Consider the following 15,371-nt stretch of genomic DNA (forward strand, 5'->3'; position numbering starts at 1 on the left):
CTCAAGCTGAAGTTCAGACGGGGGTGTTTCGCGCCGGACGGCAATGAGGAAGTCCTTGTAAGCCCGATGATTAAGGGGTTGTGTTTTCTATAGTGATATAGTTTTCGTGCCGTAAGGCGTCCTCTTAATACACAGTTAACAAAAAAAAAAAAAAAAATTTCGGCCATTTATGACCGAATTTTGAAAAAGAATGATGACAACTTAAGGCACTCGGCTTCCTTAAGCATAATTTAGCATCTACTCGACAAAATAAAAACATTTATAGGTAAAACTGACCCGAAATTTCACACTTGTTTCCTCCTCTTCCTCCTCTTCCTCCTCTTCCTCCTCTTCCTCCTCTTCCTCCTCTTCCTCCTCTTCCTCCTCTTCCTCCTCTTCCTCCTCTTCCTCCTCTTCCTCCTCTTCCTCCTCCTCTTGGCCAATATTCAGGTTTACTATCAAAGCAGAAGAAATACAAGACACATCCATATGCCGATTACCATAGCGAGGTTCTCTAGAAATCTCTGGGTGGCGATAAATTCTTTAATGCGACATATTAAGGGTTAGTATCGCTTAATCTAAGAATTGCTTCTTCCTTTCAGCACAACTCGTCAAGAAATAAAGTTATTAGGACAGACAAATTAACATCTACGCTAGATGTAACGGATAAAAATAGGTATTGATATGACGTTTTGCCCTAGATACATTTTGACAAGATAGTTTCTTCCTTGTATACGATGCATACCACATGATTTTGATCCCATTAAAGATCGCATATCAAGACCCAGAAGGCCTGTGTCATTCTAAACCGAATCTCTCAGAAACAAACAGCTTAATTTTTCGGAGCTTCAAACTAAGAGAAACTTATTCGACAGACTTACTAACTTCTTCGAGTATCTGGAGGGCAAACGCGTGGTCTTCCTCCTGTTTGAGGCCGCTTATGGTAAGGGCTGCAACAACACCGTCAAAGTTCTTTAGTCTTATAGGCACAGACCCGCCATGAACAGCATAATCAATACTGCTGATGTAGAAAGCTTCCTCTAAGTTTTTTGTGTCTTTCAGCTTAAGTTTCTGGCCCATGTAGTAGCTGGAGAAGCCAAAACGGAATACTGTTCTCCGCTTCCTCTCTACCCAAATATCATTGTCCTTTACAGTCGAAGGTCTTGATGGACTATGAAAATAAGTTGTCCCATCTGTTGTAGTAATATCGATCAAAATTGGTCTGGAAAGACGATAGTCAATGGCCCTTTGTTTTGCCAATGTTCCGATCTTCCATGCTATATCTGAATCAAACTTGGAAAGCTGGATATTCTCTTTGCTAGCGACATCTTCTAAAGACAAGCCAGGCGGAAATTCATTTGTATTGATACTCATTATTACCCTTCTTGTGTTTTGAATGAATGTCCCCTTGTAAATTCCTGAATCGCGTGCGTTTTTTTCAAGGCTGACGTAGGCACTTCAGAAACTTGCATTGGGCACGAGATCTCTGATCTAGCACTTTAGGCATACAGCCAATCTCTTAGGTTCTGACGATTGTCATTTTGTATATATTCTGGGCAACATGTGCCTGTTGTAGTTCGAATAGATCGAGCTCCACTTCTGCTGCATTACTTCGTACCCTAGAGATGTTGGCATGTTCTTCGTGCTCTTTTGTTTTACAGTAATTTATTCTATTTCTCTCTTCAAGAAATTCATTCTTTTACGGACGTTTGGTTGAATTCGCTTCTTTGCTACATGCTGATTTAATACTGGCCTTACAATTTTAAAATTTCGCAACTTGTTGGTAATTAGCAGCAAAATAGGAAAATTGTGTGTCAAGTACAAATCTTAACCACATAAGAATTTAAACGGGGGGGGAAAAAAAAAAAAAAAAAAAAGAAGAGTATAGTCTGACATGATAACAGCCAATGAAGTTTTTATGTAAATGTAACGAAACCAAAATTTATGATTGAGAAGAGTCAATTTAGGAATTGCAAACATAAAACAGCATATATCCGTCCTGAGGTTGCTCAACATCGTCCTACATGGTTTAAAAAGCAGCTGAAACCGTGAAAGACAAAAGAGGCACAGCCGAAAGGTTTTTAAAGCATCGTAGATCCAAGCTTTGAATGATTTATGGGTCTCTCTTCCCCAACGAAAGTATTGACAGGCGACCTACTAAGTATGCCCTGCATACGTTCTATCTTACACCTAACAAACTTCCGAGTAGCTCTCACCGGGTGTCTTGAACGGTTATCAGCTTCTTTCCCATCTAACAAAATGAAACCTGTGGTATCCACGGGCAATGCCTACTTCTGTACGATTTTGTCCGCCTTTGGCATTGTCATTCTATCTGTCATTGGCTGGTTGTTTAAAGTTGGCCACGAGTCTATGATGGGCTCCATCAACGACCCCGAGGACGGCAGCGCCGTTGCACACACTGTGTTTGGTGCTGTCTTTGTTTATTTAGCATTCTTCGTCTTTTGTGGTTGCCAGGTGCTCTTGATTCAAAGACAGGATAGGATCAAGTTATAATTAAATCGAAGGTTTCTGCTTGCGTCATTCACTTCTTTTCGCTCAAATATCAATAGATTAAGGTTATCATATGAATTTGTAAAATATTTCGATACTAAGAAAGCTATCTAGTGGTCTACAGTAACAGAAACTCAAAGCTTATATACGCTCTCTTTGCCGCCTTTCCAGGTGATGTTACCACTCCAATCACAGACATCAAAGACAAGAAGCCTGATGTTTGTTAACTCTTCTTTGGTGGCGCCCAAGTTCACAGCACCTCTGACATGTCCTTTGAGAGTTGGTGGGACATCTTGTGGTATCAAAGCAGTCACAACGCAGAAAGATGTTTCTTTGGCAGGCAAGATATCTTCGTAGCTCAAGATAGGTGAATAGACATTGTGAATAGCATACTGCCATAAATCAGGATAAGCACTGAACATCTGATTCTTCACACGGCTACTGACCTTGCCATAAACATTTTCCCAGAAGGCGGAGCCCCGGACAAAATTGTCACTAATTTGCTGGCTGTTGACCGATTTCTTGCAAATTGGCCCATCAATTGTATCTCTAGTGTCGATCAGCTGGTCTTCGAATCTTGTACCTGCGACATCTTCTTGAACAATAGAAGACGAATTGACATGTCCTGGCAGTATGGTTGCAGGCCTCATTGCTTTATTAGCTGCCCTTACGGTAGATGGGGTCACCTTGTGGAGCGCAGTCAAAGCATTGATAGACTTGGGCAACCCAGCAATTGGAGCGATCTTTAAGAGAGCCTCACGAATTCTAGCAGCGACCTGGATTTGAGCAGCAGTAATGTCTTCGGTTCTCGAGTACTTATATGGGAGTGGAAGCTTGTCGTGGTAAGTGTAAGGTATCAAGATATCAGGCAAATTTACGCCGACGGCGGTGAATTCGTCGAACTTGGCTGCAGAGGAAATCGAGTCTTCTGCGAGCTTCAACAAGTATGGATCGGTCAAAAGTGGCTTATCTTGAGGATTCAGCGACTCCAAAAGCTGTTGTCTCAATGCAAAATGAAGAACCTTTCCAATCTCTTGAGGCTGGTTAACCACAGCCAACGCTGTGGACGCGATGATGTACCAGTTGCTGTGAAGCGTTGGGTACTTGTAAGCAAGCTTTACAAGTCTTTCGGCGGTGAGAACAACCATGCTGATGCTCCTAGAAAAAACTAAGTTGTGTAGAATAATCTTGTGTAGACGGCTGGAGATAAAGGAGGTGATATCCGAGAAGTCCTGCGCATTCACATGATTGTTCCTCGGAAGTTGTAGATGTGGTATATTCGGAAAAAAGAAGAAAAAAAGCAACGAGAACAAGAATAAAGAGGAAAGCAGTACAAAGAGGATTAGAAGAAGAAGAAGAAAATTGAGTATAGAAGGAACCGGAACTACGAACATTGAATCTCATAGAAGGAGTAGTCTATTTGTGTCAACAATTTTGTGGGGTACCAACCAATGCAAATTGGCGCGTAATATACAAACCATACTCACCTCTTAAGTTTACTTTTCTCTTATACCTCCGCTGATCCAAGACAGCGCAATTTTGTCTTTAATTTTTTTTTGCTGGGCAAGCGTCCATGAGCCCATTGCCCAAAAATGCTGTAGGCTCGTAAAACTTGGAGCAGCTTTGCGATTGAATTCCCGGAAAGGCACGTTGTAATGTGCACTTGCGTCACGAGGAAGTGTTTCCAGAAGAGCTATCTTCAACTCCCGGGGATGAAAACCAGCTCCCAGCTCTTTGTAATCATTCTCAATATCCTGATTTATGGGCAAAGAAGGGTAAGTTCCATAATTCGGTTCCTCATTGCCCTCCCAAGGTCTCATGCTCTGATCTATGGGTATCCAACGGTCAGCACTTCGCCAGTGGTCAGATCCTACCATCTCTGCAATCCTCAGAATAGCTCGTTTGTAAGCAAATTTTTCGTCTTCACCCGTGAAAGCTTTCACGTTACCAAAGTTCACGGGGTTACCTTTCTCGGCATCCATATCTTCAAACTCCTTTGCATAATCCTGGTCATATGAGGATATGTTAGGCCTATAAGGATTCATAGCTGCAATAGCTGTCTTCGCAAACATTTCTTCCTGTTGAACAGCATCGTAATTGTCTTCAGATGTTTTCTGTTCTTCGGGGAAAAATAATCTGTCGATATCTGCTTCACTGCGCATGAAGAATTGACACTTTGCCTCATATATGGCATCAAGAAGAGTTATAAAGCGGCGAGCCTCATTTTTCATTTTTGTCGTCATTATAGGGACATTGTCAACAATAACTGTCTTGAATACAGACGCAAGTGTAATGTAATCAGATGATGAGAACAAACCTTTGCAAATATAGTCGAAATCTAGATAGCATACCGACCCATTTTTAAAAGTATGAGGGATTTCAGATTCTCTATTGTAAACTGTGATCGAAGCTGGTCGCAGATCCAAATCCTCTATTTTGATACTCGAATTCATCAAAGGCGATGCCTCGTCGATATCCAAGGCTGAAGTTTTGACAAGAAAGTTCCATTTTTCCTCGTGTCCTTTATCACCCGATATCACCACATGGTTTTTTGCTTTGGACAGAGAATCGGCTAAATGCAGCCTGTAGTCTTTGCCTGACTTCATATCGACACTCACGCAACGAGAGCCGAGGATGCCGACAAAAGATTTAAAGCGAGATTTGTTGAATTCTGTAGAATATAATTCTTCCGGAAGCTTGTTACTTGTAGCAACTAGAACACCTCCCAATTTGAAATAGTACGTAAATAGAATACGCACTATCTGAGCAGAAGCCACATCTGGAAGCATAAATTCATCAAGCATAAAAATGGTGCTCCGGTTGATCATCTTTTGAGCGATTTCAAATAGAATGAATTCATTCTCCATTGTCATCTTGTGCTTTCCATGTACCGAGGCAGTGAGCATTCTTTCCTTTTGTATTTTATGAATCTCTCCAAAAACCCAAAGAATAAAGTTGTTATAATGCCAACGCATCTTAGAATGATGAGGAAGAGAATTAGCAAAAATATCCATTAACATAGACTTGCCACACCCAACCTCTCCATTGACTAGGAGACCTTGGGGAGCAGCAATATTCTGTAATTCTTCCTCATCAGTCATGTATCGGACCAAATCCCTCTTCTGGGCCTCTATATCTTTCCTGAACCAGCCCTTAATTCTGTGAAACGGCTCATTTCTTAGTGATTGTAGCTTCATGGCTTCCTCGGCATGCCTTACCTCTAATTTTCGAAGAAGTAGAGACGTCCGAATCGCCATATCTTGAGGGGGTTTGTAGTCAACAACTCGGTAATATAGTTTTTGGAATTCTTTCATAACTCGTAGTTGCGCTTCGTCCTTTTCCAAGAGACCCAGCAGGGCATAATTATGGTATATGGCGTATGGATCGGTAATGACTACCGAGTTTGCGTTATCAACTTTGCTCGTCACCTGAAAATGAGGGAGGCGACCATCCACTCCCTGTGGTCCCGTGGAGTAAACGCTATAGAAGCGTGAAGATCTTCCCGAGATTAGTCTATGGAACATTGTCGAAATTATGTAAATGCAAAGGAAGAACGCCTGTTATTAGGCCGAGACGGGAATCGCACTCGCTTGAGATAACTACAGACGAACACCAGTGCCTTTCGCGACCGATTAGATCTTTTTGATTAGATAATGCGTAAAAGTGGCCCCATATTGCCATGCAATTTAGCCAGTTCTCTAAAACCTATGCTAGAGTTGTGGAACTCGATTCCGATGACGATTGTGTCGAGCCAAGTCTTAATTGCGCGAACTTACGATCCAAAGAATTGGAAAGGCCGTTCATCTCTTCGTCAGACCGACCATAAAGCTCGTACCACCACTTCACCTCAGAGTAATTGAAAAATAGCACGCCATCGTCATTACCAGTACTATATTTCGGATTTACAAACTCCGATGGGCGTGACAAGAAGTAATCCCAGACTGACACCGTTGAATTTTTCATGTGATAAAGCTGCGACATCTCCAATTCAGAATCACAAAGAAAAGTACCGTATTGGCATGAATAATGGTGGTAAAATAGCCTTTTTAAAAACCTGCTGTTGAACTCAAATTGATCTGGATACTGTCGAAGTACTTGGTAGACACAATCCAAAAATTGATGAAATATTGGCGATCTCTCGCTGCTTCCATTATATATCTGTCTTGATACTCCGTCTGCAGTGTTTTGACTATCACGCTCGGACGCAGAAGATGCTGCAGCTGATGCAGTGTTCTTGATATGAGATGCTGCTTTCAGTAGGAAAGCTGCCACGCTAGCACGCGATACTCCCGAAGACGAGTTTCCATACCGGGTATTAGTGGAAAGATTAGCCGTACCAAAATCTTCATTCTCGGAGTTAGCTTCACTCGATTGATCATCCTTTGGAGGAAGAGTTGCTCCAATACATGCACCATGGTCTGCCCTCGTAGAAAACTTGAACCCAAAACTTACCCACTCTTTTTCCACAAGAACCATGAAACCTTTCATCGTTCGGTAATATGGATCAAGACATAGTTGCAGTAAAGCAGACACTTGCGAAGTTCTGTCCCATCCATCAGAGCAATGGATTAGAACATTGGTATTGTTCAAATGAACAGACTTGGTGATTCGATCTACCGATTGTAGGATGATGGAAAGCCGATGGAGCCATTGGGTCTTTGTCAATGCCTGTTGCAAAAGAGGGTAGGGGCATTTTCCAGATCCATCGGCAACTATAGGATACCTGTCAAGATTGCTGAGAATTGAAACAAGCTTGTTCAACGAGTCACGCATGACGTGGATGTTGTCAATGTTACAGAAGATTTTATCGACAGTCTGCGTCGCCTTAAGCCGCCCATCAGCCAGCTCATCCTCGCTTCTCTTCGCTTTGTAGTTCTCCACATTCTCAGTTCCCGCACCTAATGCGTGTTGCGCCATGGCGTTCGTTATAGGACGTAAATCGACGATTAAGTTTCGCTGAGGTTGTTCCACAAACATGGAGCCGTCCTTTAGCTGTAACTTCTTCTCGCGTTCTTGAGACCTAAAGATCTCTTCCACTAACTTTTCATCTTGAAGTGACCGTGTTTGGAAGTTAAGGCCAACCAAAGGCTGGGCACAACGAGCAATGACATTGCCATTTTCGCTTCCTCTATGCTTGTAAACAACGGCTGGTATTCTTTGCTTCAGTCTGAACTTACTCGCGTGTTGTAAAACAGAATCTGAAACTGAAGATGGTACGAGAAGATGTCTTGGATATGAAGGACATAGTTTGTAATCAATGTTGATGTCAGATAAGCGCCACATGCCTTCACGACAGTCATTGGAAGAAAGTAGGTCCTGCCTCCTAAATTCCAGAACAGCATTATAAAGATCCCACCCTTGATCGTCCAATTTTGTTTCCATGACGTTGGGCCGGTATTCGTATGCATAAAGTTCTTTCTTCAGGCCACTCACCTTAGCAGACATCGACAACTTGCTAAGCTTACCAAATACATCAGCACACATAGTCTCGTTGGGGAAGTCAAATGAATAATAAGTAAAATCCTTGCAGAAGATTCTGATATGAGATGCCAGGTACTTGTCAAAGTTATCTAGGTCGGGTGGTGCTGGGACTGGCAACTCCGCTCCAGAAGGAGAGCTTGAAGTAATACCTGTCCATGATGGCCCTCTTGACTTAGTCACCTTCTCAATTATAGGGTAGCAGATCCAAATATCTCTCTGTTGTTCCAGTGATGGGTCTGGCCGAAACGTGAATACTAAATGATGCTTTGATAAAAGGAGAGAACCAACAATGTAATGGCCTCGTCTTGCCAAAAGAACATTGTTCACTGAGAAAACTTTCAGCTTATCCATGAATTGTTTAGAGCGGGTGTTGGTAATAATAGCTTGAGAGTGAGCGCTTGATAAGCGAGATGGCCGTATCTGTGAGATATTCTCTTTTTGTCTCTAGTCGCACTCCTCAGATTTACCAACAACTGTGGTGTGGAGTCCCTGACATGTATTTGTAAACCGGTGGGAGAAGATACAAAAATGAAATAAAAAAAAAAAAAAAAAGAAAAAAGAACACCAGAAACTCGCTAGATTAGTAAAAAATGTGATATTGGGTCGTTTTTTCGTGTATTATATTTTACTTCTTCTTCAACAAACGTAGTTCGCAAAACCCATGAACTTGTAGAGGGCACATATAGTTGAGTAAAAGTAACTATCGTTTATCACTATCTCACATACCCTCAAATTTCATAATCCCGTTGTTACCTGTCTTTGACTTCGCACCTTTATTAGAATTTTTCTCCTTTCGTTTGCTCTGTTTTTGGTTGTCAATCTCCGTCTCCCTGATGGCCGTATCTTCTCTTGTGATCTTGTTTAAATCAATTTTCTTCTTTTTCTGCGACGTATCATGAGTCTGAACTGGCTGACGGCGCTTTTTGACCAAATTAACCGCTCTTTCATTTCCAGAGCCTTCATCAGAAAGGTCGAGATCCGACCCAATGTTTGATTCAGATTGACTAGAATCTAAGTCACAACTAGTATCGGACAGAGAGCCCTCCTCCGAATCACTACTATAATTGTGTTCTTCATCATCACACCCATTCGCTTCACCTTGGTCAGTCCAAATTTTCAATCCTTCCATTCCTGAACTTATGAGTCGATATTCGAAGTCAATATCAAGTCCTCCAACTTCGTCTGATGCGCCTAATTTTCCCATCAGGGCTGAATGAGCACGGGTTTCAACGACTCTGGATTTTTTGTAGTCTACACGATGAAGAAGACCTTCACTATCTCCGCACCAAACACAGTCGTTCATATCGTCATCACCAGCATTCATAGTAGGTATAATGGCATCAATTGAAGCTGCCTTGTTAACTTTTATTCGCAGAATTTGATCGGATAATCTGTTTGTACTTTCTCTCCAAAGAGTGACGATACCGTCACCATGTGACACTAAAACAGTATCATTTTTTCCCTTATCCACGAACTCGGTGGGATAACACATCGAGAGTAGTTCATCTTCTTGGTCGTCAGACTGCGTGATTGGCCCTTTTCTAATGTCGAAATGAGTAAGAGTTGTTGAGCCAAGAGATAAAAAATGATATGGAGAGACAGCTGGCATAGGGAGGATCTTGTTCACTGAATCTTCGTGCAACTGGGACAACTTGAACTTAAGCTTGCTTTGGCCAAGATCGCTAGTGTCAAATACAAGAGCATGTCCGTTATCAGTCCCTGTCAAAAGAAACGGATGCGTTGTCGAAATTGCCATTGTAGTGATCGCATCCTTTGGGTCATCATAATGGGTACTTATCTCACGTTTCCCTATAACTTTGCCTGTCTCCGTGGAGGCTTTCTTAATTACATTGTCCGTTCCAGCTGAATAGATGTACTCTCCAACTGAATTCTCTTGAACATCGAATAGGACTGATCGACAGGAGCCCTTGTGACGTTTGGTTTTCCAGTTTACGGATACGGCCTCTGAAGAGTCAGTATGCGCTATTTCTGACCACCAGCTTTGAGAAAGCTGAGAAATTCTGGGAAGACTTTTACTTCCTTTCAAGAAAGCCGCTTGTTTTTGCCGCATCTTTTCCTCGAGCATATCTGCATCATAAGTATGGCAATAAAGATGTCCAGTCGCAAGGCCCGACACTAGAATTGGCCTCGTCGGGTGAGCCGCCGAAGAAAATAGGGGCTCGTCAAAACGCATATCGAGAATTGGAGGACAATTGGATTCATTGTTAAGCAGTGCCAAAAGAGATCTTCTTTTCTTAGCCATCACGATGAAAAAGATGTTTGTTGGAAATGGCGATGGGCATCGCGAACATTCTATAATTCAGTCTCATGGCATTTTGTGCGCCTCATCATGGATCCAGACATCACGCTCTGATAGAGTAGAATACAGAGAAAAAAAAAAAAAAAATTAAAAATAGGATTCAACATGATAAGTATAAAAATCTAAAATATATCACCAGTTCCTTCGAGGTTCTTGTCTTTCCTCATCCTCCAGTACTTCTCGTTGAACTGCCAGTAACTATCTCCAGTAATTGGATGCTGCGCTTTAACAAACCAATTTGGTTTGTAGCTGGTACGTGTAGCTTCTCTCTTCCTTCTAGCAGCCCTCTGCTTCTCTTCCACCCTGTGTTTTTCGTTGGATGCCTCATCATACCTTCCATCTTCCATGGCTCTTTGGTCCGGTCTTAATCTTGTATCAGTAGGTGGAAGCCATGGTTTCAACGAATCGGGAAGGTCATTCAAGGTTAAAGCGAACGAAGTCAAGTTGAAAGGAACCTTGGGTCTTGGAGCAGCTTGCCAAACGAGGAATTTCGAACCTGAGTAGGGATCCCCACCGGATTTGTCCTCTTGGGAGTCGATCAACGAATCCCGTCTACCCTTGTCCGAAACTTCCGATACCTTACGAGCAAATATCCTCAGATTCCAATGACCGCCAATTGCCCAGTGTGTGTTGCCTTTCCTATCGTGCACGTAGCCCGATAACTGATATGCGGAAGATGCTTTCCAGCCTCTCTGTTTCATTTCAACGACGATAACGTCTCCTGTGGTGTGGTTTGTGACTTCCATCTTTCCATAATTGTCCACAGTAGGATTACCAATAATTATGCCCACTACTGATGTGTTGACTTTCTTCCAACTGTACAACTCTTCCTCGACCTTTTCTCCTTTTTGGTTAGTTACGCCGTTGTCAGGCCTCACCACACAAAACATTTTACCAAGATGCTTGAAGTCAAATGATCTGCCCTTAAATTGAGAATCGACCGCATTTTCACCATAATAATCCCATTTTGGGGACTGAGCCGTGCAGGCACTAATGGGCGGATGGTGACTTACTTGTTCCGTCACCAACCTGAAGTTTTGATCAGGACGAGCATATTCAAAAGTTTCGCCGAGCAATGGGTTAAATGGTTTGGCAATTCTGTTGATTGTGGATGCATACTCTGAAGCTGCAAATGCTGCAACGTATACCATTCTCAAAGTCGAGTCATCAATCGCCGCTGCTTTTTGAAGTAAGTCATTATACTCAATGTCCTCTGCTAACCTTTGAAGCAATGAAGTGCATTCATTGAAAGATACAGGAAGTGTCATTTTCGTCATATCTTTACCAATCATAGATTTCAAGATACCCCATAAGCCCACTTTTGGTCTGTTGTCTTCATCATAAGCAAGCTTTGATCTCGGAGGTTTCTCGTACCCAAGAAACGAGCCTTCTTCCATCAAGGCGCTTAACACCCTTTCTTGAGCATCATTGGCTACCTCTCTATCCTTCGCTACCTCAGGTTCTGGTTGCGAAGGGGCATCCGTACTCTTCTCTTGGACATTTCCAGCTTCGTGTGCAATTTGGCCCTGTGACTCTGGCTCCTGTGCATTAGTTGTTGATAAATGAGAAGCGGGTTGGGAAGACGTGGTACCAGCGCCTGATGCGAGGGTGCCGGTCCCTGCAATGGCCCCACTAGAAGGCGTTTCCGAAATATCAGCACCACGTGTCTGTGCTTCCGAATCGCCTATGGTAACTTCTCTATCTGAATGTCCCTCAAACTCATCCGCATCAAAGAATTCATCATCTGAATCATGAAAGATTTCTTCCAACAAAGCCGAATCTTCTCGGTGAGTAGCTCCCTCAGGCTCTTTGGTGTTCTCATTCGATGCAACATTTGGTGGATTAGCACCAAAGAATCCATTTGCCAGCTCATTAGAGACTTGTGGAGATGAGATACCTCTCGACTCAAGAAGCTTTCTAATTCTATACTTCTTGCCTTCAAATTGAGCCAATGTCTGTTCACGTTTCTGGATTTCGGTTTCAAGTTGACGGATTGATGATTCCCACAATTTGTTAATCTCATCCTGTCGCTCGATACGTTTAAGAAGCTTGCTTTCACGGCCTTGTACCAGCTGGTCGTACTGCTCAATCAAACTGTGAACATTAGAAAGTGTCTTGAGACCCACATTATACGGCTCTGTATCAATCTTATCTCCGATAGCTTTAAAAAGATCCAAGAGACTCGATATCTCTATCAAAAGAGATCTTTTCGTCGCGAGCATACTATCCCTCGATAACTTTGTGGCGTCCTCCAGAGTCGGATCGCTCACACCGTTTATAACCGAAAGCGATTCTGAATCTTCGGAATCATGATCAAGATCATAATCAAAATCCTCTTTTGTCACAATTGATTGAGCACCGTCCAAGCTCTTCTTCGGTTCTGCCGGCTTATTTTCCTTTATCTGGCCTAAATTAGGAGAAGCAACGGCACTCTTTTGATCTGATGCAGTCACTGAAGATTGCTCATCATAATCTGAGCCAGTGAATGAATTCAAGGAGACTTGACTGGAACTTTTTTTGTGCTTGTTGCGCCGTGGTAAGTGTAGTAAGCGCTTCTTTTTTTCATCTTCTCCTGCCTGTACCCCAGATTCATCAAGAGAAGATCTGGCCCCATCGTCCACAGACTCGCGGTTGGCGGTAGATTCATTTGCAGTTGTACCTTCGCTGTTACCTCTGCGCTTTTGCCTGAGATTATCTTTCGAAATAGTGATAGCGTTTTGTAGAGTCCATACCCAGCGGTTAGTTTCAACTGGATGATTTGCTTTTAAATGCCACTTTATTCCGTTCTTACCAATGATCTCGAATTTGAGCTTCTCGGAAGAATCAAGATGTAACGTTGCGAAACCAAGATTCAAGGAGCCTCTGCATGCATTATTTGTATCACCTTGGTCAGCGTAATAAGACAAAATACCAAACTGATCTAACACGAAGTAGCGCAACTTGTAACCTGAAGCAAAGTTGGTCCATTTCCTTAAATAGCCCTTGTAGGTTGGAGCGCTCCCAGTCTTCATTGGGTTGCTTGAGTTCACGACAGAATCCATGATGTTTGAGTCTTTCGAAGCATGCTTCAATAATTTCCTGATGGGATCGTTTCTGCTGACTAAATCGATGGGCAACTTTCCTCTCTTATCGCGTTTGAAAGGATCACCACCATGTTTGAGAATCCAGTCGCACATCTCGAAGTCTTCTTTCCCGATGAATTCGTGAAGCACTGTATTTCCGCTCTCGGGGTCAGCACCGTTGATATCTAAGAGTTCAGCAGCGCGGGGATTGAGGACTAGGAGTTGTTCCAAGCTTTCAAAGTCTCTAGCACTAAAGAACTGGCGTAACTGGGTTGCAGATTTCTCCACGAATTTTGCTCTTTCAAATTGCATCAATTGAGCGATGTTCGGATCCTTGGCAAGTTCCACTGGCTGTTGATTGTCGGCATTGACAACTGTATCGTTGATATCAGGTAATGAAAGCAAATATTTCACAACATTAAAGCGGGAAGCTGCTGCTGCCAAGTGCAATGGAGTATTTCCATCTGTATCTTGGGCATTAACATCAAACTGGTAGGTAGTATCATTTACTAAATCCTGGATGGTAGATAGTGGGGCGACCTGGACAGCATAGTGAAGAACCGTCTCTCGTAAGCGAACCAATTCAGTGGTATCAACGACTGAATCTACCGAGTCAAGCTCTTTGATAACAGAGCTAATTTTTGCTTCATCCCCGGCACGAAGGGCGTCTAAGAGCTTTAGCCTCAAAAGTGAAGCGCTTAGTTGTTGAGACATGTAGAAGAATCGAGACTCCTTGAGAATGAACTTATCTAAAGAATTGAGTTAATCGCCTTTGCAAAAAAATTGGCAGTGGATTCTGAGTTTTAATAGACAAGCAAGAAAGGGGTGTAGTAGGATGACGTCTGTGAGCAAGAGAAGGTCGGATCGGTAAGTCACGTGCTTTAAAATCATGTAGGCTGTGAGGACAGCAAGACGACCCCACTTTGTGTACCCAGAACAATTTCCGTTATCAAGAAATACATATCACACATTGCTTGTGGTCAGTAGACGATTGCTTGCCTTTCTTATGGCTTCACAAACGCCTTCAAAGTAACTCACTATTTACAGCGTGGCATAATTGCATCCAAGGTTTTCGAATATGCTTGGCTTTCTCCCTGGTCAAACCCATTTTCAACTTGCCTCAGTGCAGGCGAAAAGGAAGCCCCAACCAGATGCTGCTTGGCCAGCCTATCTAAAGCTTCTACCTCAACCAAATGTCTCTTTCGCCCTACGATTACTAACCGTAGTATTTGTGTCTCGATTGTTTTTTCCGTTATTTATCTTTTTTCACAAGGAAGTTACCACATTCAAGAGTGCGTCTTCTTGACGAAACAAACTTTGTGACGGAAGCATATCACAGGGATGATTAACGTACAAGGAGTAATTGCCATAGGCCGTTCAACTGCCATAAAATTTTGGCAATGAAATAAGAAGAATAAGGGTGTGGTCTACGTAAATCTGGGCTTAACCGCCTCTGTTAACTGATATCAAGAGGAAATTTTGAATACATTCACTTGTCTACCTGAAATTTCATAACAGAAGGGACTTTTACTCCTTTGACGATAAAACTGTGAAACTCCTTTTCTTTCGTTCACTTTCTTCATCTTCTTCTTTTATTCTTTAGTGGGCTTTTTATTTTCCCTCGTCAGTCTTCCTTCAACTCTTTGACACGCATCAAGTGATCGTCTCCATTTATGGAAACATGCAGCTGGATTCGAACACCAAGAATACCAGAATTGAGACTGAAAAAAAAAAAAAAAAAAAAAAAAAAAAAAAAGAGAGGAAAAAAAAAAAAAACTATAAACAGGCTACCACACCCATACTACAGGTTCTGGAAACTTCACTGGGCAAAGGTCAGCCCAATTAAAAAGAGCATTTCCAATCGTCTTTATCTTGACAACATCATTCACCGTTATTCCAGGTTGTTTAGCATTCCACCTCGTTGGTATTATCACATCTCAGCATTTGTCCGTCCATTCCCATACATTGAACGAGTAACGAAAAGCAGCTCCGAGGCCATAAACTAGCATCAGCGTTTA

At 42.4% G+C, this 15,371-nt stretch overlaps 6 protein-coding genes across 6 annotated transcripts; 1 reads left to right on the forward strand and 5 right to left on the reverse strand. All coding sequences in view use genetic code 12, as the record gives it.

Moving 5' to 3' along the window:
• Positions 1-237: 237 nt before the first annotated feature.
• CXQ85_003943 (uncharacterized protein) lies at positions 238-1,353 on the reverse strand (the record flags this gene model as incomplete). The annotated part of the gene is made up of 2 exons (XM_025487576.1): positions 238-503; positions 861-1,353. 2 exons carry the CDS (start codon positions 1,351-1,353, stop codon positions 238-240), a joined length of 759 nt encoding a protein of 252 aa, XP_025344592.1.
• Positions 1,354-2,142: 789 nt separating this feature from the next.
• Positions 2,143-2,493, forward strand: CXQ85_003944 (uncharacterized protein; the record flags this gene model as incomplete). Its single annotated transcript, XM_025487577.1, has 1 exon — positions 2,143-2,493. The coding sequence occupies one exon, from the start codon at positions 2,143-2,145 to the stop codon at positions 2,491-2,493; it is 351 nt and encodes a 116-aa protein (XP_025344593.1).
• Positions 2,494-2,624: 131 nt separating this feature from the next.
• CXQ85_003945 (uncharacterized protein) lies at positions 2,625-3,638 on the reverse strand (the record flags this gene model as incomplete). The annotated part of the gene is made up of 1 exon (XM_025487578.1): positions 2,625-3,638. The coding sequence occupies one exon, from the start codon at positions 3,636-3,638 to the stop codon at positions 2,625-2,627; it is 1,014 nt and encodes a 337-aa protein (XP_025344594.1).
• A 348-nt stretch (positions 3,639-3,986) lies between these two features.
• Positions 3,987-8,322, reverse strand: CXQ85_003946 (phosphatidylinositol-3-phosphatase; the record flags this gene model as incomplete). The annotated part of the gene is made up of 2 exons (XM_025487579.1): positions 3,987-5,910; positions 6,263-8,322. 2 exons carry the CDS (start codon positions 8,320-8,322, stop codon positions 3,987-3,989), a joined length of 3,984 nt encoding a protein of 1,327 aa, XP_025344595.1.
• A 367-nt stretch (positions 8,323-8,689) lies between these two features.
• On the reverse strand, positions 8,690-9,727 carry JIP5 (Jip5p; the record flags this gene model as incomplete). The annotated part of the gene is made up of 1 exon (XM_025487580.1): positions 8,690-9,727. One exon carries the CDS (start codon positions 9,725-9,727, stop codon positions 8,690-8,692), a length of 1,038 nt encoding a protein of 345 aa, XP_025344596.1.
• Positions 9,728-10,413: 686 nt separating this feature from the next.
• CXQ85_003948 (oxysterol-binding protein related protein) lies at positions 10,414-14,067 on the reverse strand (the record flags this gene model as incomplete). The annotated part of the gene is made up of 1 exon (XM_025487581.1): positions 10,414-14,067. One exon carries the CDS (start codon positions 14,065-14,067, stop codon positions 10,414-10,416), a length of 3,654 nt encoding a protein of 1,217 aa, XP_025344597.1.
• Between the last annotated feature and the right edge of the window lie 1,304 nt (positions 14,068-15,371).

This window comes from Candidozyma haemuli (genome assembly GCF_002926055.2).
Source record: "Candidozyma haemuli strain B11899 chromosome Unknown F_2014730914, whole genome shotgun sequence".
Taxonomy (NCBI): Eukaryota; Fungi; Ascomycota; class Pichiomycetes; order Serinales; family Metschnikowiaceae; genus Candidozyma; species Candidozyma haemuli.